This window comes from Myxine glutinosa, chromosome 7 (genome assembly GCF_964187855.1).
Source record: "Myxine glutinosa chromosome 7, kmMyxGlut1.1, whole genome shotgun sequence".
NCBI lineage: Eukaryota > Metazoa > Chordata > Myxini > Myxiniformes > Myxinidae > Myxine > Myxine glutinosa.
The window spans coordinates 28,725,155-28,747,571 of record NC_136267.1 but is presented as its reverse complement, the minus strand read 5'-3'; the positions used below and the strand labels follow the sequence as shown (position 1 = coordinate 28,747,571).

Here is a 22,417-nt window from a genome sequence, read left to right as displayed (position 1 = left end):
CAACACTATATTTAAAAGCACAAAATATCTAACTATATCGCCCTTATTCATAAAAAAAAATTACAGTACCTTTATTAAAACCTACACCAAATAGATTTATCATTACTTGGTTTGTAGCAAGACATTGTTTCTGTAAGAGCACAACAGTGCACGATTTATACCTTGAGTCGATGAGAAATAAAATAATTTGGTCAGGGTGCCAGCGATAACTCGCCTCCCTGCTCAGAAAACACCGTAAAATAATTATTTGGCTTATAATTCTCCCACACATGTGTGGGCATTATTTATGTTGCAGCTCCTCCATGAGACTTCGGCCCTGAAGAAGAAAAAAAGAATAGGTCAACTTGCAGTATGCATTATTACCCTGCGCTCGCGAAGCGAAAAGCAGGGTTCGGCATTTGGTTGTGTCCGTACATGTGGCATACGTGTGGCTTGTCTGCATTTTAAAAATTCATTTTCTCAGCAACCTTTGGTCTGATTGACACAAACTTTTACCAAAGGAGAGCCTCCGCCTGTATAATTTTTTTATTCATAATTATGACATCATAGGTCATGTGGTACAGACGCCATCTTGGAAAAACGTTACACTTCTATATCTCCCAAACCACTCAATGGAAAAAAATTCAACATGGCTCATTGTCAAGTACTCCTCATGGGGAATAAGATATGTTAATGATTATGTCATCGGTAGGTACCTTAGTTATGACGTCATAATTCGACAAGTACAACGCTTGATTCGATCAGTATGAATTTCTTCTCTGCAATTCTTGATCCGATTGACACGAAATTTTCACCAAAGGAGCGCCTCCTCCTGTAGAATATTTTAATGATAATTCTGACTTCATAGGTCATGTGGTACAGGTGCCATCTTGGAAAAATCGAAAAACGTTGCACCTCTATATCTCCAAAACTGCTCCATGGAAAACATTGAAACGTGGCTCATTGTAAAGAACTCCGCATAGGGAATAGGAGTTGTTAATGATGATATCATTGGTGCCATAATTATGATGTCATAATTCGACAGAGACAACGCTTCGTCTGATCAGTTTTAAATTAATTGTTGATTTCATGTTGATCATTGGCTTCCTGAAATCGACAAGAAAACTGCCATTCTAGTGCTTAACCATCCAGCTGAGAGTTCTGCTTTATCAACCTTGTGTTATTTTAAAGGGATGTGATTCATTTGTCTTTTATACAATCAGGAATGTAAAAAAATAAATCGTAGTGCGTCTTTCACATACAGTGCCTATAGAAATTCCGCACCCTCTTTTAAAAATTTTCACCTTTCGTTGCCTTACAGCCTGGAATTAAATCAGACTTTTCCAAACTTTATTTACACATTGTAACCCACAACTTCCAAGTTAAAAGGAAATTCTACAAATTTTAGAAAATTCTTCAAAATACAAAACTAGAATATCTTGCTTGGATAAGTGTCCACTCCCCTGACTTAATACTTGGTGGAAGCACCTTTGACAGCAATTACAGCTGTGAGTCTGTTGGGATAGGTCTTTACCAACGTTGCACACCTTGATTGGGCAATATTTGCCCATTCTTCTATAGAAAACTGTTCAAGCTCAGCCAAGTTGTGTGGGGAGCGTTGATGGACCGCAACCTTCAATTCATACCACAGATTTTCGATTGTATGTAGGTCGGGGCTCTGACTGGGCCACTCAAGGACATTTATCTTCTTGTTTCGTAGCCACCACAGTGTAGCTTTGGCTGTGTGCTTTGGGCCATTGTCATGCTGAAAGGTGAACTTCCGTCCCAATTTCAGCTGTCTTGCAGAGGGAAGCAGGTTTTCCTTCAGGGTTTTTCTGTATTTTGCTCCAACCATTTTCCCTTCTATCCTGACAAATGCCCCAGACCCTGCTGATGATAAACATCCCCATAATATGATGCGACCACCACCAATCTTCACATTCGGGATTGTGTTCTTTGGGTGATGTTCTGTGTCTGGGTTTGTGCCAAAGGTAACGTTTTTCATTTGCACCAAAAAGTTCCATCTTGGTTTTGTCAGATAACAAAACCTTTTTTTTAATTTTCTTTTTTTGTATACAAGATCGAGGCTCGTGAAAGAGGTAACATTAATCACACAAAAAGTCAAAGCGACACATAAAACACAAAAATAAGGGGAGCGGTAGACAAAATGGGGAGAGAGGGAGAAGGACACAAACACAACATTTGAGAGCAGGGACATCGAGAGAACAGTGGGAGGGGGAGGGCTTGGTGGGAGGTGGGAGAGGTATAAAACATATGGACACTGCAAGGACTTCCAGGAAAGAAGTTGGAATTTCAAAAAAGTGTATCTGGGGTGAATTAGCAGGGGTAGAAAAGATCAAGGTTTTTGACGGGGGAAGATAATAGATGGTGGTGAACAGCTGTTTTAAAGACCTGGAGGGAGGAGTCGGATTGAAAGGAGTGGGGGAGTTTGTTCCAGAGGCAGGAGAAAAGGGGAATGAAAGAGTGAAGGTGAGCAGAGAGCCTAGATTTTGGCAGTTTAACCAGAAGAGGGTTGCTGGCAGATCTTGTGCGACCTGTAGGAATATTTGGGGGACAGAGCACAGAGAGAGCTGGGGGAGCAAAGCCAGAGAGGAGTCAGTAGAAAACAGAAAGACCACCAACCTGCCTGCGGTGAGTGAGTGAAAGGCCCTCGGAGTTAGCTTCATCGCAGGAGATTCCAATGATTCTGAAAGCTTTGGTTTCAACAGCATGAAGCCGAGCTAGGTGTGAGGCAGGAGCACAGGCCCAGAGGAGGGAACAGTATTCCATTGAGCTGCGGATGAAAGCCTTGTATGTGGTGAGGAGCTCAGGTGTGCCAAGGAAGGACTTCGCACGACGGAGGATGCCCAGTCGGCGACTGGCTTTGGAGGCCAGCTTGAAATGTGGTTTTCCCAAGAAAGATCATGGCAGATAGTGAGACCCAAAAGTTTGAGCGACAGAACTTATTGGAGAGGATTGTTAAGAAAGTAGATGGGAGGGTTTTCCAGTCGGTCTTTTCGGAGAGACATAGTAAGAGTGTGATATTTATCAGGATTGAAAGACATGTTCCACTTGTTTGACCAGTCTGTGATTTTGTCTAGGTCTGCAGAGAGCGAGGAGGCTGCAGACTGCCGACCTGAGGGATGAGGAATGGAGCGGCAGAGAGTGGAGTCATCAGCAAAGAGATAGGGAGGATTTTCCAGAGAGACGGAGAGATCATTGATGAAGACCAGAAAAAGCACAGGGCCCAGAACACGACCTTGGGGAACTCCAGCCAGAACAGGAAGGACAGATGAGAGAAATCCATTCAGGGCCACACGTTTACTACGACCAGAGAGGAAGTCTGCAAGCCATGTGTGGAGATTTCCATGGATACCATAGAAGGAGAGTTTGGTGAGCAGAGCGTGGTGCCAGACCATATCGAAGGCACGTGATATGTCAAGGGAGACAGCTCTGATTTCCTGTTTGGCATTGAGGATTGTTACAGCCTGAAGCACACCAAGCCAAGCCTTCGATCACACTCTTTATTTATGGATTATCACGCGAAAATCTCTTCCCACACATAAAACCAAGAAGGAAGAAAAGAGGGAAAAACCCGAATAGGCCAGTCCAAGAGTAGGCAGGTCCAAGAGTAGGCCGGTCCAAGAGTAGGCCGGTCCAAGAGTAGGCCGGTCCAAGAGTAGGCCGGTCCAAGAGCAGGCCGGTCCAAGAGCAGGCCGGTCCAAGAGCAGGCCGGCCCAAGAGCAGGCCGGCCCAAGAGCAGGCCGGTCCAAGAGCAGGCCGGCCCAAGAGCAGGCCGGTCCAAGAGCAGGCCGGTCCAAGAGCAGGCCGGTCCAAGAGCAGGCCGGTCCAAGAGCAGGCCGGTCCAAGAGCAGGCCGGTCCAAGAGCAGGCACGTCCATGAGTAGGCACGTCCATGAGTAGGCACGTCCAAGAGTAGGCCGGTCCAAGAGTAGGCCGGTCCAAGAGTAGGCCGGTCCAAGAGTAGGCCGGTCCAAGAGTAGGCCGGTCCAAGAGGAGGCCGGTCCAAGAGTAGGCAGGTCCAAGAGTAGGCAGGTCCAAGAGTAGGCAGGTCCAAGAGTAGGCAGGTCCAAGAGTAGGCAGGTCCAAGAGTAGGCTGGTCCAAGAGTAGGCCCCAAGGCAGGCCCAACAGTAGGCCCCAGGGCAGGCCCAGTAGTAGGCCCCAAGGCAGGCCCCAGGGCAGGCCCAGTAGTAGGCCCCACAGCAGGCCCAACAGTAGGCCCCAGGGCAGGCCCAGTGGTATGTCACAGTGCAGGCCCAACATGAGAGGGTAGGAGTAGGCAAGTCCATGAGTAGGCCCCAAGTCAGGCCCAACGGTAGTAGGCAGCAAGAGTTCGATAAACGTCACCCTTCAGGTAGAGAGATTGCAGCTGGACACTCCACAACCCCCGAAAAAGCACTCTGCCACAAGCCCTCCTCCAAAATGGCCACTCACTCCTCTGAATCACCTTCCTGGCCACTCCCCTGCCCCACAGCCAATCATAGGCTTTATATACATGGACCAAACCACTTGGTCGAACTCACAGGGGGGTGTGGGGGAAGGGAGAAGAAAAAGGTCACAAACCGTAACACCGCCTCCCCTTAAAGAAGAAAATTTTACCCCAAGAAAAGTTTTCTTTTACAAAGGCAGGATAAACCGTGCAAGCATAAACTTAACCCAGCATAAACAGTGCAATTAACAAACAGCCATCTCTCCTTTGTGACATTTACAGGCATCATAGCTAATAAGCAGGGGCATGAAAAAAAAATCTTAAGCTCGAGACAGAGCATCTGCAATGACATTATCTCGACCCGAAATATGTACAATTTTCAAGGGGTACGGTTGTACTAAAAGCCCCCATCGGTTCCCTATCAGGTGCTTGTAGAGCAACGCTGTCTAATTCACTGGAGTCAATATCTTGATGCTTTATATGACCTACCAACTGGCCGGCCGAGGTCGGCCTCACGCTCATAGTACCTTTTAAGCATATTAACGTGGCACACCCGGCGGGGTTTCCATCTGTCATGGGTCCGCACCACGTAGTTCACCTCACTCAGCTTTTTTTCGACCAAGTAGGGACCGCTAAACTTCGCCAATAGTGGCTGCACAGGCAGAGGTAGTGAAACTAGCACTTTGTCTCCAGTCCTAAAATTACGAGCTGTCGTATTCAGGTCAAAACGGGCCTTCATTACTCGCTGAGATACTTTCAAATGTTCCTTGGCGACATTGCAGGCGGTGGTAAGTGTTTCCCGGAAATACCTACATAGTCCCGAAGGTTAGGGTTCTCCGTCTCTTCGAGGAATCTCTCTTTCACTACTGGGGAAACACAAACCCTATCCCCAGCCAAATCATTCCCCAATAGGAAACTAATACCTTCTATGGGGAGAGTGGGGACTATTCCTACTGTCACGGGTCCTGTGACCAAATCAGACTTCAAGTTCACCCTATGTAAGGGGGACTGGGACATAACGACCTGCAATGCCCTGAATTAAGGCACTCGCTTTCCCCGAACTACTCAAAGTCAATGGTAAAACGTTAGACAACATCAACGACTGGGCGGCCCCAGTGTCCCTCAAAATAACGACGGACTTGACTTCCCCGTCCCAAGACACTTGGCCCTTGGACACAAAAGGTTTATAACGGTCCTGTCGGGGCTCGTAAAGTCAGTAGTATCCTCAGCTTTAACTGAAAGGGCACAATCATGGTGACTGTCCACTTTGGTTCGAACCAATGCAATAGGGCTAATGGAGTCTCCCTGCTTCTCCTCCCTTTGCAATTTCCAACAATTCGACTTCAGATGTCCCCTCTGTTTACAGTAATAACACGTGGGGGCCGGTCCCCGGCGAGATTCCCGACTCGACCACTCAAACTGTCTGCCCAGAGATGGCCGCACCAATGGACCCCTATGGTCTGTCCACTCCCCCTCTGACCGGTCCTCACTAACCCCCTTCTTGTTATCCCAGGTAGTACCATAATGAGGAAAACCAAGGCCTCTCTTATGGGTAAGTTCATAATCATCTGCACCAACAGCAGCTTTTTTCAACTTACCAACCTTATGATCCGTAAGGTGTGTCCTAATGTCAAAGGGGATACTGTTCCTAAACTCTTCCATCAAGATAACCTCCCTTAGATTACCATAGGTCCTATCCACTTGTAGAGAACGATACCACCGATCAAAACTCATTTCCTTCTCCCTCGCAAATTCAACAAATGTCTGCCCAGCCTGTCTTTTTAAGGTTCGGAACTTCTGCCGGTATGCTTCCGGAACTTGCTCATACTGACAACACAGCCTTTTTAACAGCCTCATAATTCTCTGACTGATCCTCCGACAGAGCTGAATACACTTCCTGGGCTCTCCCTATGAACCCACTTTGTAGTAGCAGGGTCCAGTATTGTACGGGCCACTGATGATGTTTTGCTATCTTTTCAAAAGACAGAAAAAACGTTTCCACCTCCTCCTCGTTAAACTAGGGAACAAGCCTAATGTTCCGAGCCACATCAAAGGAACGGGCGAGATCATTTTGACCCCCACCTGAATCGATGGCAACCGGTTGGCCTGTCCCACCTGAATTGCTAATTTTCTTAACTCAAACTCTCGTTGCCGTACTTCTTTTCTCTTTCAAACTCTTTGCTTTTCTTCCTTTTCTCTTTCAAACTCTCTTTGCTTTTCTTTGTCTTCTAACTTTAGTCTGAGCTGTCTTTCTTCTGATTCTATCCGGGCTAATTCCAAGGCTTCACTCCTCCATTTTACCCATGGTTCTAAACCCATGTGACTGACAATAGCCGAAACAATCTCCGCCTTTTTCATACGAGATGTCCCACTAACCCCAAGATGATCAGCTACAGCTCGTAACTCTACCTTACGTAACAGTTCTACATCTTGCACCGATAGCCCCTTCTTCTCCACAAATTCCTTCACTTCAAAATCCATCTTCTCAGCCATGGTGCACGACTGCAGTAAATATAGAAGTATCAGCACCGTAAACAAAAGTCAAATTACCTGCCAATGAGAAAACTTAAAAATGCAGAAAAACAAACAAACCCAAGACAGGTATCATATAATCCAGCTCCCGGACGAGCCCCCAATTTGTTACGGCCTGAAGCACACCAAGCCAAGCCTTCAATCACACTGTCTTTATTTATGGATTATCACACGAAAATCTCTTCCCACACATAAAACCAAGAAGGGAGAAAAGAGGGAAAACCCAAATAAGCCAGTCCAAGAGTAGGCAGGTCCAAGAGTAGGCCGGTCCAAGAGTAGGCCGGTCCAAGAGTAGGCCGGTCCAAGAGTAGGCCGGTCCCAGATTAGGCCGGTCCAAGAGTAGGCCGGTCCAAAAGTAGGCCGGCCCAAGAGTAGGCTGGCCCAAGAGTAGGCCGGTCCAAGAGTAGGTCGGTCCAAGAGTAGGCCGGTCCAATAGTAGGCAGGTCCAAGAGTAGGCAGGTCCAAGAGTAGGCCGGTCCAAGAGTAGGCAGGTCCAAGAGTAGGCAGGTCCAAGAGTAGGCAGGTCCAAGAGTAGGCAGGTCCAAGAGTAGGCAGGTCCAAGAGTAGGCAGGTCCAAGAGTAGGCAGGTCCAAGAGTAGGCCGGTCCAAGAGTAGGCCGGTCCAAGAGTAGGCCGGTCCAAGAGTAGGCCGGTCCAAGAGTAGGCCCCAAGGCAGGCCCAACAGTAGGCCCCAAAGCAGGCCCAAAAGTAGGCCCCAGGGCAGGCCCAGTAGTAGGCCCCAAGGCAGGCCCATCAGTAGGCCCCAGGGCAGGCCCAGTGGTATGCCCCAGTGCAGGCCAAACACGTGAGGGTCGGAGTAGGCAAGTCCATGAGTGGCCCCAAGGCAGGCCCAACAGTAGTAGGCAGCAAGAGTTCGATAAACGTCATCCTTCAGGTCGAGAGATTGCAGCTGGACACTCCACAACCCCCGAAAAAGCACTCTGCCACAAGCCCTCCTCCAAAATGGCCACTCACTCCTCTGAATCACCTTCCTGGCCACTCCCCTGCCCCACAGCCAATCATAGGCTTTATACACATGGACCAAACCACTTGGTCTAACTCACAGGGGGGTGTGGGGGAAGGAACAAGAAAAAGGTCACAAACCGTAACAGGACCTCCATCCATTGTTGAGACAGCAGGAGCAACATGTCCAGAGTAGAGTGACCTGGTCTGAATCCAAATTGTTGATCAGAGATCAAGCCATTGGAGAAGAGGAAGGATTTGATATCCGAAGCAATGATGGAATCCATGACTTTGCTGATAATTGAGAGCAGGCTGATTGGTCTGTCGTTGCAAGGATCTGTTTTTGCACCTTTTTGTGAAAAGCGGTAATGGTTGCTGATTTCCAAGGCTCCTGGCAGATGACCTTGAGCAAAAGAGAGCGTGAAAAGAACAGAGAGAGGGTGAGATAGAGCGGCAGAGCAGGATTTTAGGACCCGTGGGCTGATGCCGTCTGGTCCAGTTGCAGAATCAGAGTCAAGGTTTGACAAAAACTTCTCCACCTTGTCAGGAGAGAAGGACACAGAGTCCAGGAGCAGTTGGGTTCGACTGGGTAAGGTGGGAACAGAGAGAGGGATGGGTTTGGGACACAAGATTTTGAGGCAAACACAGAGTTGAGGCATTCGGCTTTGTCATGTGCGGTGTCAACTATGTAGCCATTTGAGGTAAGGGAGGGGATGGAGGGGGAACAAACACCAGAAACGGATTTGACCAGACGCCACCAGGATTTGGAGGAAGGAGACAGGTTTGAGAGTTCATTCTTGAGTGTGGAGAGATAGTGCTTCCTGGCACTCCTGAGGGTGGACACACACTTGTTCCGAGCTTGGTTGAAGGAACTGAGATTGCCTTCAGTTGGATTTTGCCTTCCAAGAGGCAAAATCAAGTTGTTTCAGGGCAACTGCCTCACCCAAATATTCAGTGTACAATGGACGGGAGGAAGGGTAAGACAACTGAAGACTAGATGGAATAAATCTGTGCATGAGAGAGAGAGAGCAGTTTGCTTTGGAAGAATTCCCAGGAAGAATTCATGTCAGAGGCAGTAGAGATGGGAGACCAGTCCAGATGATTGATGGCTGCCAGTCAGCCTGAGTGAAATGCCAGACTCGTCGGCACTGAGGAAGCTCTCTGAGAATGGCCAGAGAGATGTCCACTTTAACAAGCACATGATCAGAAAAACCGATTGGAGCAGAAGAAGAGCAGCAGACATTTGCAGGGAAGTTTGTCATAACCATGTCTAGAAGAGAAGATATTCCATTGACTGAGATCCGGGTCGGGAAATTGACAGATTGTGTCAGTCCCAATGAGTCGCAGAAGTCCTTTGCTGAGGTGCCATGGCTGGTGAGAGAGGAACCCACACCCAGCCAGCTGGCATGATGACAGTTGAAGTCGCCACTTATGAGGAAGAGAGAGTTTGGATGAGTTGATAGAAGTTGGTCCATGTTGTCAGACAGCGAAATGTAAATGGAGTCATCACTGTTTGGAGGACGGTTCAGAACACATATGACCAAAAGGTGGGAGCGGAGTGGAAGCCGTAGCCAGAGGTACTCCTGGGGGTGGGGTGGAGAGAGGGCAGTGCAAGGAGAGTGAGGAAGAGAGTTTTTGATAAAGATAGCAACCCCACCACCAGGACGAGGCTCAGGTCTGTCATTGCGGAGGAGGGAGTAACCAGGAAGAGATATTAAGGCATCAGAGACATCTTGAAGGAGGAAAGTTTCCGTTAAACAGATTAAGTCTGGATTGTCAGAAGCAACCTGAATGGAGAGATCAATCAGGTTTGAGCGAAGGCCCTGGATGTTTGAGGTCCATACCGTTAATGAGGAGAGAGGGGGAACATCGGGTGCAGGACAGGGGAGGGGAGGGGAGGGGAGGGGTCGGGTCAGATGAAGGATGAGAGGGGGAGGTAGGGAGAGCTGTTGAGTGTGTCAGAGATTACAGAAGAGTTACAAGAAAGGGGAGGATGAGGAGGACAAAAGGTTTGATGGTGATGGGATGAGGCACAGTGAGGGGTTGTTTGAGGGGGGGGCAGAGGAAAGTAGAAGGTTGGGGGAGGTGGAGGTATTGGATAGAAGGGAGACGAAGTGGGGAGGAGGCAGCTTTGAGGAGGAGTGGGGAGGGGGGAGAATTGGAGAGGGATGGTAGGGAGGGAGATTTGAAGGGGAGGGGTTGGGGGGGGAGTTTTGAATGGGAGGGGTGAGGGGGAGTTTTGAAGGGGAGGGGTGAGGGGGGAGTTTTGGAGGGGAGGGGCAAGGGGGGAGTTTAGGAGTGGATGGGGCAAGGGGGGAGTTTACGAGTGTAGGAGAAAGGGGTGGATTTGGAGGGGAGGGGCAAGGGGGGAGTTTAGAAAGTGGATGATTAATGAAAGACGAACATTTATAACAAATTGGGTTTATTGTGATTTTCAAGTTAGCGATCCGTTTAAGAACGATAGAGGAGGGGTGGAATGAATGTGAATTTAGAGCATGTAGTGAGGAAGAATTATAAGAGATTGAATTTTTTTTTTAAGTGGAATGAGTTGAAGAGGGAATTGAAAAAAGCCTTTAAAATAGGAAGAAAAACAGCGTGTTGTAATATACCACTGAATAAAACACTGCAGGGGAAAGTTTAAGCATATTTAAACAGAACCGTGAAGAACAATCTTATATTCACAAAAATACCAACGGGGAGAGGGCCTGGAGGGACAACCACGAGTCACGTGAACAGGGCAAAAGGTGGAAGGCAAGAAGATAATGGGGGCGGGGCGACAGCGCACGTGGACAGAAGCACACGATGAGACAACAGCACACGTGGAGAAAGGGAAATTAATGTTCTTTTTTTTTGTTTGTTTTTTTTGGGGGGGTGGGGGAGGGTTAAAACGTTAGACAAAGAGTAGATGTTCGGGGAAGTTCGGGGGAGAAGGGAAAATCTAAGAACCAAGCAAAAACAGCGGAGCAAGGAACTTAAGTAAACAAACTTCGACGGGGGAAGCCTCAGGCGAGAAGGCCGCACACGCGGGGCAAACAGAAACGAATAATTTATTACGAGTTACAGGAAATTCAAACCAAAACGAACTAGAAATGAACAATAACGCAAAGACGATAAAATAACGAGTGGAAATTTGACAAACACACAAATGAAAAAATAACAACTTGGATGCCGGGGAGAACAAAAGTCGCCACCTCGATCGAGAAACCGGAAGCGGAGTCTTTTGCCACCTGGCTTCAGAATCTCCGGAGTAGTTTTTGTTCATACCTCAACAGGACTCAAGGTGGGCTTTTTTGAGTAATGGCTTCCTTCTTGCCACCCTGCCATACAGGTTAGACTTGTGGAGTGCTTGGGATATTGTTGTCACATGCACACAGTGACCAGTCTTTACCATAAAGGCCTGTAGCTCTTTCAAAGTTGCCATTGGCCACTTAGTGGCCTCTCTGATCAGTCGTCTCCTTGCTTGGTCATCCAGTTTGGAGGGACGGCCTGATTTGGTCCTTGCCCAGTTCCATATTCCTTCGCCTTATTCGCCTTCGCCTTACACACATTCCACTTCTTAATTAATGATTGACCATGCTCCGAGCGATATTCAAGGGCTTTGAAATATTTTTATACCCATTCCCTGATTTGTGCCTTTCCACAACTTTATCCCAGAGATCTTTTGAAAGCTCCGTTGTGCTCATGGTTGAGTCTTTGCTGTGAAATCCACTACCCAGTCGAGGAAACCTACAGGAACAGCTGACTTTATTCTGAAATAATCATAATCACTACAATTTAACACAGGTGGAGGCCAATGAACTAGGTGTGTGATTTTGAAGGTGAATGGTTCCACCTGAGCTAATTTACAATTGCTATTATATGGGGGGTGGCCACTTATACAACGGAGATGTTCGAGTTTTGTATTTTTAATTAATTTTATGAAACTTGTAGAATTTGTTTTTCACTTGGAAGTTGTGGGTTACGATGTGTAGAAAGTCTGATTTAATGCAATTTGATTCCAGGCTACAAGGCAACAAAAGGTGAAAATTTAAAAATGGGGATGTAGACGCTGATTGTATACAATACAATGGTGATTTGAGTTGATGGTATAGGCAGCATCTGCTCTCTCAGCTTGTTCATAGATGACGCCACTTGGAAACTCGATACAAGATTGAACACACAAGAAAGACAGGGAAAAAAAACAAAAAAACACCAGCAGGTTACCAGTCTCCAATCGGTTTATAGTTGTCTCACCTCAAATAAGCAATTTTTTGGAGTGTGTATTGACAAACACAGACAAACACAAACACAGACAAGGCAGACAAACACACAGATGGGATCATTTCAATACTCGCATGTTCGGCCTACGGCCACTGCGCGAGTCATGAGCATCCTGGTTCCAGGCCGTTCAAGGGTCAAAAGTGCAAACATCGAGAAAGGTGAATTGTATGCAAGTGAGAAATCTTGCTAAAGAACTATCTCTATCATAGCATTTTGGAGCAAGGAATCTATCCACAAATCTCTGCATTTCCTGATTAATTTATAAAAGTACAACTTTAATAAGAATCACACTCGTAGGACATTCGATCATCTCGATGGGAAATAATGGTTTGTGTGTTTTTAAAGTAGAGTGGCTTCATTAAATAATGTCAAGTGCTAGTACGTAAGCAAATGTTTCGTAATGCAAGTAAAGAAAATGTCAATGCAATGTAACTGTTTGTAGTGGCATCTTTCAGAGCAATTTTGTTTGGTTTGGAATCGGCGAGTTTATGATCTGGCAATAGGTCGAGATGCCACAAGTCTAGCCAGAACTTCTTGTAGGTCTGAACTTGTTTGTGGAGCTTTGGCATAAGTTTGCTTGGAGAATATTTTATAATATTGTTTGTGTCATTCATCTTTCATGTAATGGAATAAATAGTATGGCTGCTCATTAAGAAAATAGCAAAAGCAATTACAGGAATACATAAAGAGCAAGTACATAAAGTACATAAAGAGTTGCATCGTCAACTTCATTACCTAAAGGAGGGACGGGCAGGAAAAATAACTACACAATTTCGGAAAAATAGGAGGATCATGGTATTGTTGAATGTGTGTAACATTTGCGTGGTTTGGTTCACAGGTCTTGCTGGCGGTGTTGGGCTATGATGAACTTACGGCGTCATTGTCCTTGCAAGACCAGACGGGCTGTCTTCCCTGCCAGGTTGTGCAGACAGCTGGTGTACCTTGCTTTGAGCCAGAGCTGCTGGGTATGAAAAAGCACATTACTGTTAATTTCCTTTTTTTTTCTTTTTTTAAAGTCATCAGCACTTGATTGAAATTAAATGTGCCCTGTATAGAGTACTCAAAACTATGGGGTTGAAGGAGCTGTGCTCCAACTCGAATCGAAAGAATGGACGCGACAAAAAGCTGGAATTCGTCCGAGTTTCTTTATTGCATCAAATCAACTCGGGTAAACTCAAAAGCCCGTTTATCGGGCAGCATTATATACAAGCACTCGAATATCTCATGCCGGAGCGTTTGCCCTTAAAAGGCGTGACTGGGCGTGTCCGGGAGACCTGGGCGAGTCTGGACATGCCCGGGAACGGCGAGACTGGGTGTCGCCGGACGGGCCGGGCATGCCTGGACATGCCCGGGAACGGCGAGACTGGGTGTCGTCGGACGGGCCGGGCGAGCCCGGGAAAGGCGAGTCCGGGCATGCCCGGGAAAGGCGAGACTGAGCGTCTCCGGGCGGTTTGGGCGAGCCCGGCACAGCGATCGCTCCGTGGTTGCGTCCTCAGCAGGTGTAAGGCGATTGTGTATGTTCAGCGGCAACCGCTACACACGCCCCCCCAGAATCGACTTGCACCGGCAGGGTCAATTTAAGGGGGGTCCTGATGACCCGGCCGAAGCGACCCCTAGAGGGTCGTGGGGGGGGGGTCCGGTGTGGGGGTGGGTGGTCGAGCGGGAGGCACCGTGGACGGGGGGCGGCCTCGCCGCGGAGGAAGGGCCAACCGAGGTGGTTGGTCGATGTCCACGTGCGCCGGCTTGAGGCGGTCCTCCGAAATGCGGTCCGACCTGCCGCCGACGTCGATGACGAAGGACTTGTCGTCCCGTCGCAGGACCCGGAAGGGTCCGTCGTACGGCGGCCTGAGTGGCCCCCGGTGTGCGTCATGACGCACAAAAACGTACTCCGCTGTGCGAAACGCTGGGGGGACGTAGGACTGGGGGTCACCGTGGTGGGACGTTGGCACGGGGGCAAACCGTCGGGCGGTCTCCTGGAGGTCCGAGCGCTGGCGAGCTGCGGACCAGGGACTGGTAGCGTCGGGCACGAATTCGCCCAGGACGCGTAGCGGCTAGCCGTAGACCAGCTCGGTGGTGGACGCCCGGAGGTCCTCCTTGGGGGCCGTGCGGAGGCCCAAAAGGACCCACGGTAGCCGGTCGGTTCAGCCGCCGTCCTGAAGGCCGTCCATGAGCGCGGCCTTCATGGAACGGTGGAACCGCTCGCGCAACCCATTGGCTTGGAGGTGGTAGGCCGTGGTACGGTGGAGCCTGACCCCCAGGTTGCGGGCGACCGCGCCCCACAGCTCGGAGGTGAACTGCGGCCCGCGGTCCGAAGAGATGTCCGCCGGTGCGCCGAAACGGGCGACCCAGGTGGCGATGAAAGCCTGCGCCACGTCGGCGGTGGTGGTGGAGACGAGGGGAACGGCCTCTGGCCACCTGGTGGTCCTGTCCACCATGGTGAGCAGGTGTGTGAAACCCCGTGATGGGGGGAGGGGGCCCACCAGGTCCACGTTGACGTGGTCAAAACGCCGTTCGGGCACGGTGAAAGGTGCCAGCGGGGCCTGGGTGTGTCGGAGGACCTTGGCCTGTTGGCAGGCCGTGCAGGTGCTGGTCCAATCGCGGACATCCCGTCGAAGGCCGTGCCAGACGAATCGCGCCGACACCAGCTTCTGGGAAGCTTTCCGGCCCGGGTGGGAAAGGCCGTGGAGGGAGGCGAAGATGCGGCGTTGCCAGGTAACGGGCACGATGGGGCGAGGCTGGCCTTGGGAGACGTCGCAGAGCAGGACAGTGTCCGCGAAGGGGACGTCGGCCAGGCGGAGGCCCGTGTCCGCCGCCCGGAGGGCTTGCACCGTGGTGTCGGTGGTCTGGTCAGCCGCCATGAGCGTGAAGTCCACGCCGAGGTGGACCGCGTTCGCGCTGGCCCGCGAAAGACAGTCGGCCACAGCGTTGTCTTTGCTGGCGACGTGCCGGATGTCCGTGGTAAACTCCGACACGGCGGAGAGGTGGCGCTGCTGGCGGGCCGACCACGGCTCCGTGACTTTGGCCATTGTGTAAACCAACGGCTTGTGGTCGACGAAAGCCGCGAAGGGTCAGCCCTCCAGGAGGTGGCGGAAATGGCGAACGGCCAGGTGTAGACCGAGGAGCTCGTGGTCAAACATGCTATATTTGAGCTCGTTCGGCCGGAGTTGCCGGCTGAAAAAAGCGAGTGGCTGCCAAACCCCGTTCACCCATTGCTCATGTACGGCGCCCACCGCGTAGTCGGAGGCATCCGTGGTGAGGGCGATGGGAGCGTTGAGCACCGGGTGAGCGAGCAGTGTTGCGTCGGCGAGGGCCCGCTTTGAGCTTGTAAATGCCGCGTCCATGGCTGCGGACCAAACGACGTCGTGTTTGGCCGGCTTGCCCCGGAGGGCTTCGTAGAGGGGCCGCATGAGCTGAGCAGCGCGGGGCACGAAGCGGTGATAGAAATTCACCATTCCGAGGAACTCCTGCAGGGCCTTGATGGAGCGGGGACGCAAAGACGCGGTGATGGCCTCGACCTTGGTAGGCAGCGGCACGGCCCCGTTCTTGGTGATGTGGTGGCCTAAAAAATCAACTGCCGTCGTGCCGAAGTGGCATTTGGCCGGGTTGACGATTAAGCCGTGCTCGCTGAGGTGCCCGAACAGTGTTCGGAGGTGGAGGAGGTGCTCGGCCCGTGACGCGCTGGCGACGAGGATGTCGTCCAGGTAGACGAAGAGGAACGGCAGGTCGCGCAGCTCGCCGTCCATCAAGCGCTGGAACGCCTGAGCCGCGTTCTTGAGGCCAAATGGCATTCGAAGGAATTCGAATAAGCCGAACGGCGTGATGACGGCCATTTTTGGGATGTCGGCCGGCCTGACAGGTACCTGGTGGTATCCCCGTATCAAATCGATCTTCGAAAAAATGACCCGTCCTGCCAAACGGGCGGAGATGTCTTGAATGTGCGGGATCGGATACCTGTCGGGGGTGGTAACGTCGTTAAGGCGGCGGTAGTCACCACATGGGCGCCAGCCGCCCCCCGGCTTCGGTACGATGTGTAGTGGCGAAGCCCACGCGCTATCGGAGCGCCGCACGATGCCGAGGTGTTCCAAAGCGTCGAACTCGGCTTTGGCCACGGCGAGCTTGGCTGGGTCGAGGCGGCGGGCTCTGGCGTAGACCGGCGGGCCCGTAGTTGGTATGTGGTGCTCAATACCATGTCGTACCGCGACGGCCGAAAACGTCGGCCGCGTGAGGGCCGGGAACTCCGCGAGCAGGCGAGCAAACTCGTTCGCTGCCGGGAGGGGGCATGCTAGCTCGGTCGGCGCGGAGCTGCTCAACGTGCATGCCAGGGAGCTGAAGGTCTCGGCGTTGACAAGGCGACGCCGTTTGACGTCAACCAGCAGCCCGTGTGCGCAGAGGAAGTCGGCGCCCAGCAGAGCCATGGGCACGCTTGCGGTCACAAAAGTCCAGTGAAAGCGCTGGCTGCCGAAGCAGAGGGTGACGTTGCGTGGGCCGAAGGTGCGGATGGCCGATCCGTTGTCCGCCACCAAGGAGGGGCCGCAAACCGCGGACTGCCTGTCCTGATCGGAGGCGGGTATGACGCTCAGTTGGGCGCCGGTGTCACACAGGAAGCGCCGTCCGGACGCTATGTCCCTGATAAAAAGTAAGTTGTCCATGTGGCCGGCGCTCATGGCTGGTAATGAACGCCGGCCCGGCCGTTTCCCGACTTGCCAAAAGTGCACGGGGGTCGGCATGTCCGGGCCTTTTGTCCGAACCTGGCATGGTAGTAACACCACGCCTGGTCAGGTGGAGGCCCCGGTCGTCGTGTTGGAGGCGGTCGTCGTGTGCCGGGTGCTCGGGCGCCATGGGCGTTGCTTCGGACGGCGGCGGGCTCCAGGTCGCTGCCCCGATGCGTTGGCCTGCCGAGGAGATCTTGTCGGCTTCCCTGGCGAGGGCGCAGGGATCCGTGATCTGCGTGCTTGCCAGGGCGAGGCGTACCTGGCTAGGCAGCTGACGGAGGAACAGCTCTTGAAAAAGAAAATCCCGGGTTTGTGCTCCCTGAGCAACGAGAGCATGTAATCCATTCGCTCGGACGGGCGCGTGTCGCCGAGCTCGGGCAGGTCGAGCAGGCGCCGTGCGCGTTCCGCCGATGAGAGGGCGAAAGCGTCGAGGAGGAGCTTCTTGATCGCGCCGTACTTGTCAGCGGCTGGCGGGTGCTGGAGGAGGCTGAGGGCGCGGGCCGCGGTGGCTGAGCCGAGTGCTGCTACCACATGATGGAAGCGGGTGTCGTCGGCGGTGATGCCTCACAGGGCGAACTGGGAGTCCGCCTGGGCGAACCAAACCACCGCGTGAGCCTCCCAGACGGTAGGCAGTTTGAGGGCAACTGCCGTGTCCATGTCGGTAGGTCACCAATGAAGGAGCTGTGCTCCAACTCGAATCGAAAGAATGGACGCGACAAAAAGCTGGAATTCGTCCGAGTTTCTTTATTGCATCAAATCAACTCGGGTAAACTCAAAAGCCCGTTTATCGGGCAGCATTATATACAAGCACTCGAATATCTCATGCCGGAGCGTTTGCCCTTAAAAGGCGCGACTGGGCGTGTCCGGGAGACCTGGGCGAGTCGGGACATGCCCGGGAACGGCGAGACTGGGTGTCGCCGGACGGGCCGGGCGTGCCTGGACATGCCCGGGAACGGCGAGACTGGGTGTCGCCGGACGGGCCGGGCGAGCCCGGGAAAGGCGAGTCCGGGCATGCCCGGGAAAAGCGAGACTGAGCGTCTCCGGGCGGTCTGGGCGAGCCCGGCACAGCGATCGCTCCGTGGTTGCATCCTCGGCAGGTGTAAGGCGATTGTGTATGTTCAGCGGCAACCGCTACAGGGTAATAATTTATTTATTTATTTGTTAGTTTTTGTACACACAGTCAAAACTTGTGGAAGAGCGAGAACACTGAACAAATCAGAATGCAACAGATCAAAAGGAACAGTAGAAAGGGGAGAGAAACGCCAACAGCCGAGCTGAAGGACAAAATAGACAGAGGCTTAGACAAATAATGGATATGGGGAGGATTGAGGGGGAAGGGGAGGACACATTAGGTGGGCAATATGGATACGGAAGCAAACCCTCAGGAAGGAAAAACTGGAATTTGGAAGGAAGTGGACTTGGAAGTGGAGTGTGGGAGGAAAGGATAAATAGGGGTAAAAAAGATCATGGTTTTGCATGGGGGATGATCTGACGTGATGGTGCGCAGCTGTCTGGAAGATGTGGAGGGAAGACTGAGAATGAGATTGAAGAGAATGTTGAAGTTGATTCCACAGGTTGGAAAAAGTGGAACAAATGAGAGGAGGTGAGCAGTGATTCTGGATTTAGGCTGTTTCATCAGAAGGGGGTTGATGGTGGACAGTGTGTGCCCTGCAGAAAACTTAGGGGGGTGGGGAGACAAAGCATGGAAACGGCAAAGGGGGCAAGACCAGAAAGGAGATGGTAGAAGACAGAGACGACCAAACCTTTCTGCAACAGGAAAGTGATAGGCCCATAGACTCAGCTTCATCGCAGGAGGTTCCAATTTGATTATTGCTTGATATTGGAAACTTTAATGTATATAATGTTGAGGCTCATTAAGGAACATAATAACAGATAAAACTAGAACGGCACCCGGTAGAGCGCATAACTCCGCCTGGCTGAACCATCGATGTTTTGCACCTCACTGACAGGTCAGGTCTGGATTCGGACCTGATACAAAATGTAATCGGCTTGTTCTTGTCACCTAACGCATCCACCTGGTTTTGTTATAATCCGTCCACAACTTTTTGAAATGCCATGCTATATATCGTTTTTGGCCCTATCACTCAATGCTGAAGAATCACTTATGAATTAAAAACAAAAATTCTCGTATCCGGATCAGTATTCGTATCTTCACCAAAATAGAATTGATTCCTCCTCGTCACACAACCAATTTGTCCACCAAATTTTGGCCAAATACGTCTATAACTTTGAGATATCCTGTTCACAAATGGACAAACAAGAAGACGTTATGCAGAGCAAGCTCCTTGCAAAATCCACCCATCCCCAAAATAAAAAGTTGCTATGGCTACATCAAATTGTTCATTTCATTAAGATTATAATTGGCGATCTTAATCAAAGGTCGGGTCAATCAGATTAAGATTGATGATTTTTCCGATTAAAATTGATGATTTAAGAAGTTTGACCTTGAGTTGACCTTTGACATTTTGACCCCAAAATAGCTGGTTTTCCAATTCAGTGAGGCGATATGCAAATGCTGTTCAAGTGTCAAGTCAATCGGATGAAAAATGGCAATTTTAGAAATGTCACCTAAAGATGACCTTTGACCTCAAAATCAAAAGGCATCTTCCTTATGACCAACTATACCATCTGGTGAAGTTTCGTGAAGTTCGGTTTAAATTTATGACCTGTAGGTGATTGATAGTCAGACAGACAGAATAACGCACAATTTTTTTTTTTTTTTTTTTTTTTTTTTTTTTTTTGTATACAAGATCGAGGCTCGTGAAAGAGCGAAAATTAATCACACAGAAAGACAAACAGACACATAAAACAAATAACATCGGGAGCGGTAGACAAGATGGGGAGAGAGGGGGAAGGACACAAACACAACATTTGAGAGCAGGGACCGAGAGACATGGAGACATCGAGAGATCTGTGGGAGGGAGAGGGCTTTGGGGGGGAGGCATGTGAAGGGGGGAGGCATGTGAAGGGGGGGAGGCATGTGAAGGGGGGGGGGGTGGGAGAGGTATAAACATATGGACACTGCCAGGATTTCCAGGAAATAAGTTGGAATTTCAAACAAGGTGGATCTGGGGTGAATTAGTGGGGGTAGAAAAGATCAAGGTTATGGATGGGGGAAGATAAGAGATGGTGGTGAACAGCTGTTTTAAAGACCTGGAGGGAGGAGAGGGATTGAAGGGAGTGTGGGAGTTTGTTCCACAGGCGGGAGAAAAGAGGAATGAAAGAGTGAAGGTGAGCAGAGAGCCGAGATTTCGGCAGTTTAACCATCAGAGGGTTGCTGGCAGATCTTGTGCGACCTGTAGGAATATTTGGGGGACAGAGCACGGAGAGAGCTGGGGGAGCAAGGCCGGAGAGGAGTCGGTAGAAGACAGAAAGACCACCTACCTGCCTGCGGTGAGTGAGTGAAAGGCCCTCAGAGATAGCTTCATCGCGGGAGATTCCAATTATTTTGAAAGCTTTGGATTCAACAGCGTGAAGCCGAGCCAGGTGTGAGGCAGGAGCACCAGCCCATAGGGGAGAACAGTATTCCATTGAGCTGCGGATGAAAGCCTTGTATGTGGTGAGGAGCTCAGGTGTGCCGAGGAAGGACTTCGCACGACGGAGGATGCCCAGTCGGCGACTGGCTTTGGAGGCCAGCTTGGAAATGTGGTTTTCCCAAGAAAGATCATGGCAGATAGTGAGACCCAAAAGCTTGAGTGACAGAACTTCTTGGAGAGGATTGTTGAGAAAGTAGATGGGAGGGTTGTCCAGTCGATCTTTTCGGAGAGACATAGTAAGAGAGTGAGATTTGGCAGGATTGAAAGACATGTTCCACTTGTTTGACCAGTCTGTGATTTTGTCCAGGTCTTCAGAGAGTGAGGAGGCTGCAGACTGCCTATCTGCGGGAAGAGGAATGGAGCGGCAGAGAGTGGAGTCATCAGCAAAGAGATAGAGAGGATTTTCCAGAGAGTCAGAGAGATCATTGATAAAGACCAGAAAAAGCACAGGGCCCAGCACACTTCCTTGGGGAACTCCAGCCTGAACAGGAAGGGGAGATGAGAGAAATCCATTCAGGGCCACACGTTGACTACGACCAGAGAGGAAGTCCGCAAGCCATGCATGGAGATTTCCATGGATACCATAGGAGGAGAGTTTGGTGAGCAGAGCTGGGTGCCAGACCGTATCAAAGGCCCTTGATATGTCAAGGGAGACAGCTCTGATTTCCTGTTTGGCATTCAGGACCTCCATCCATTGTTGAGACAGCAGAAGCAGCATGTCCAGAGTAGAGTGACCTGGTCTGAAACCAAATTGATGATCAGAGATCAAGCCATTGGAGAAGAGGAAAGATTTCATATCCGAAGCAATGATGGATTCCATGACTTTGCTGATAATTGGGAGCAGGCTGATTGGTCTGTAGTTGCAAGGATCTGTTTTTGCACCTTTTTTGTGTAAAGCGGTAATGTTAGCTGATTTCCAGGATGCTGGCAGATGACCTTGAGCAAAAGATAGGGTGAAAAGAAAGGAGAGAGGGTGAGATAGAGCGGCAGAGCAGGATTTTAGGACCCGTGGGCTGATGCCGTCTGGTCCAGTTGCAGAATCAGAGTCGAGGTTTGACAAAAACTCCTCCACCTTGTCAGGAGAGAAGGACACAGAGTCCAGGAGCATTTGGGTTCGACTGGGAAAGGTGGGAACAGAGAGAGATGGGTTTGGGACTAAGGATTTCGAGGCGAACACAGAGTTGAGGCATTCGGCTTTGTCACGTGCGATGTCAACTGTGTGGCCATTTGAGGTAAGGGAGGGGATGGAGGGGGAACAAACACCAGAAACGGATTTGACCAGACGCCACCAGGATTTGGAGGAAGGAGACAGGTTTGAGAGTTCATTCTTGAGTGAGGAGAGATAGTGCTTCCTGGCACTCCTGAGGGTAGACACACACTTGTTCCGAGCTTGGTGGAAGGAACTGAGATTTCCTTCAGTTGGATTAGCCTTCCAAGAGGCAAAGGCAAGTTGTTTCAGGGCAACTGCCTCACCACAAGATTCAGTGTACCATGGACGGGAGGAAGGGTAAGACAATTGAAGGCGAGATGGGATAAATCTGTGCATGAGAGAGATCAGTTTGCTTTGGAAGAATTCCCAGGAAGAATTGATGTCAGAGGCAGTGGAGATGGGAGACCAATCCAGACGATTGATGGCTGCTTGAAGACCGTCCCAGTCAGCCTGAGTGAAATGCCAGACTCGTCGACGCTGAGGAGGCTCTCTGAGAATGGCCAGAGAGATGTCCACTTTGACAAGCACATGATCAGAAGAACCGATTGGAGCAGAAGAAGAGCAGCAGACATTAGCAGGGAAGTTTGTCATAACCAAGTCTAGAAGAGAAGATACTCCATTGGCTGAGATCCGGGTCGGGAAATTGACAGATTGTGTCAATCCCAGTGAGTCACAGAAGTCCTTTGCTGAGGTGCCATGACTAGTGAGAGAGGAACTAGGTCTACGTGACCTAACACCAACCTAACACCAATACA

The 22,417-nt window shown here is 50.5% G+C and overlaps 1 protein-coding gene across 1 annotated transcript in view; it reads left to right on the top strand.

The window, feature by feature from the left end:
- Positions 1 to 22,417, top strand: part of LOC137431082 (CST complex subunit CTC1) — a 441,606-nt gene that overhangs the window by 405,145 nt on the left and 14,044 nt on the right. The window contains exon 12 of the mRNA XM_078782659.1: positions 13,022 to 13,148. Within this exon, the coding sequence (XP_078638785.1) occupies positions 13,022 to 13,148 (127 nt within the window). The remainder of the gene's footprint in view (positions 1 to 13,021; positions 13,149 to 22,417) is intronic.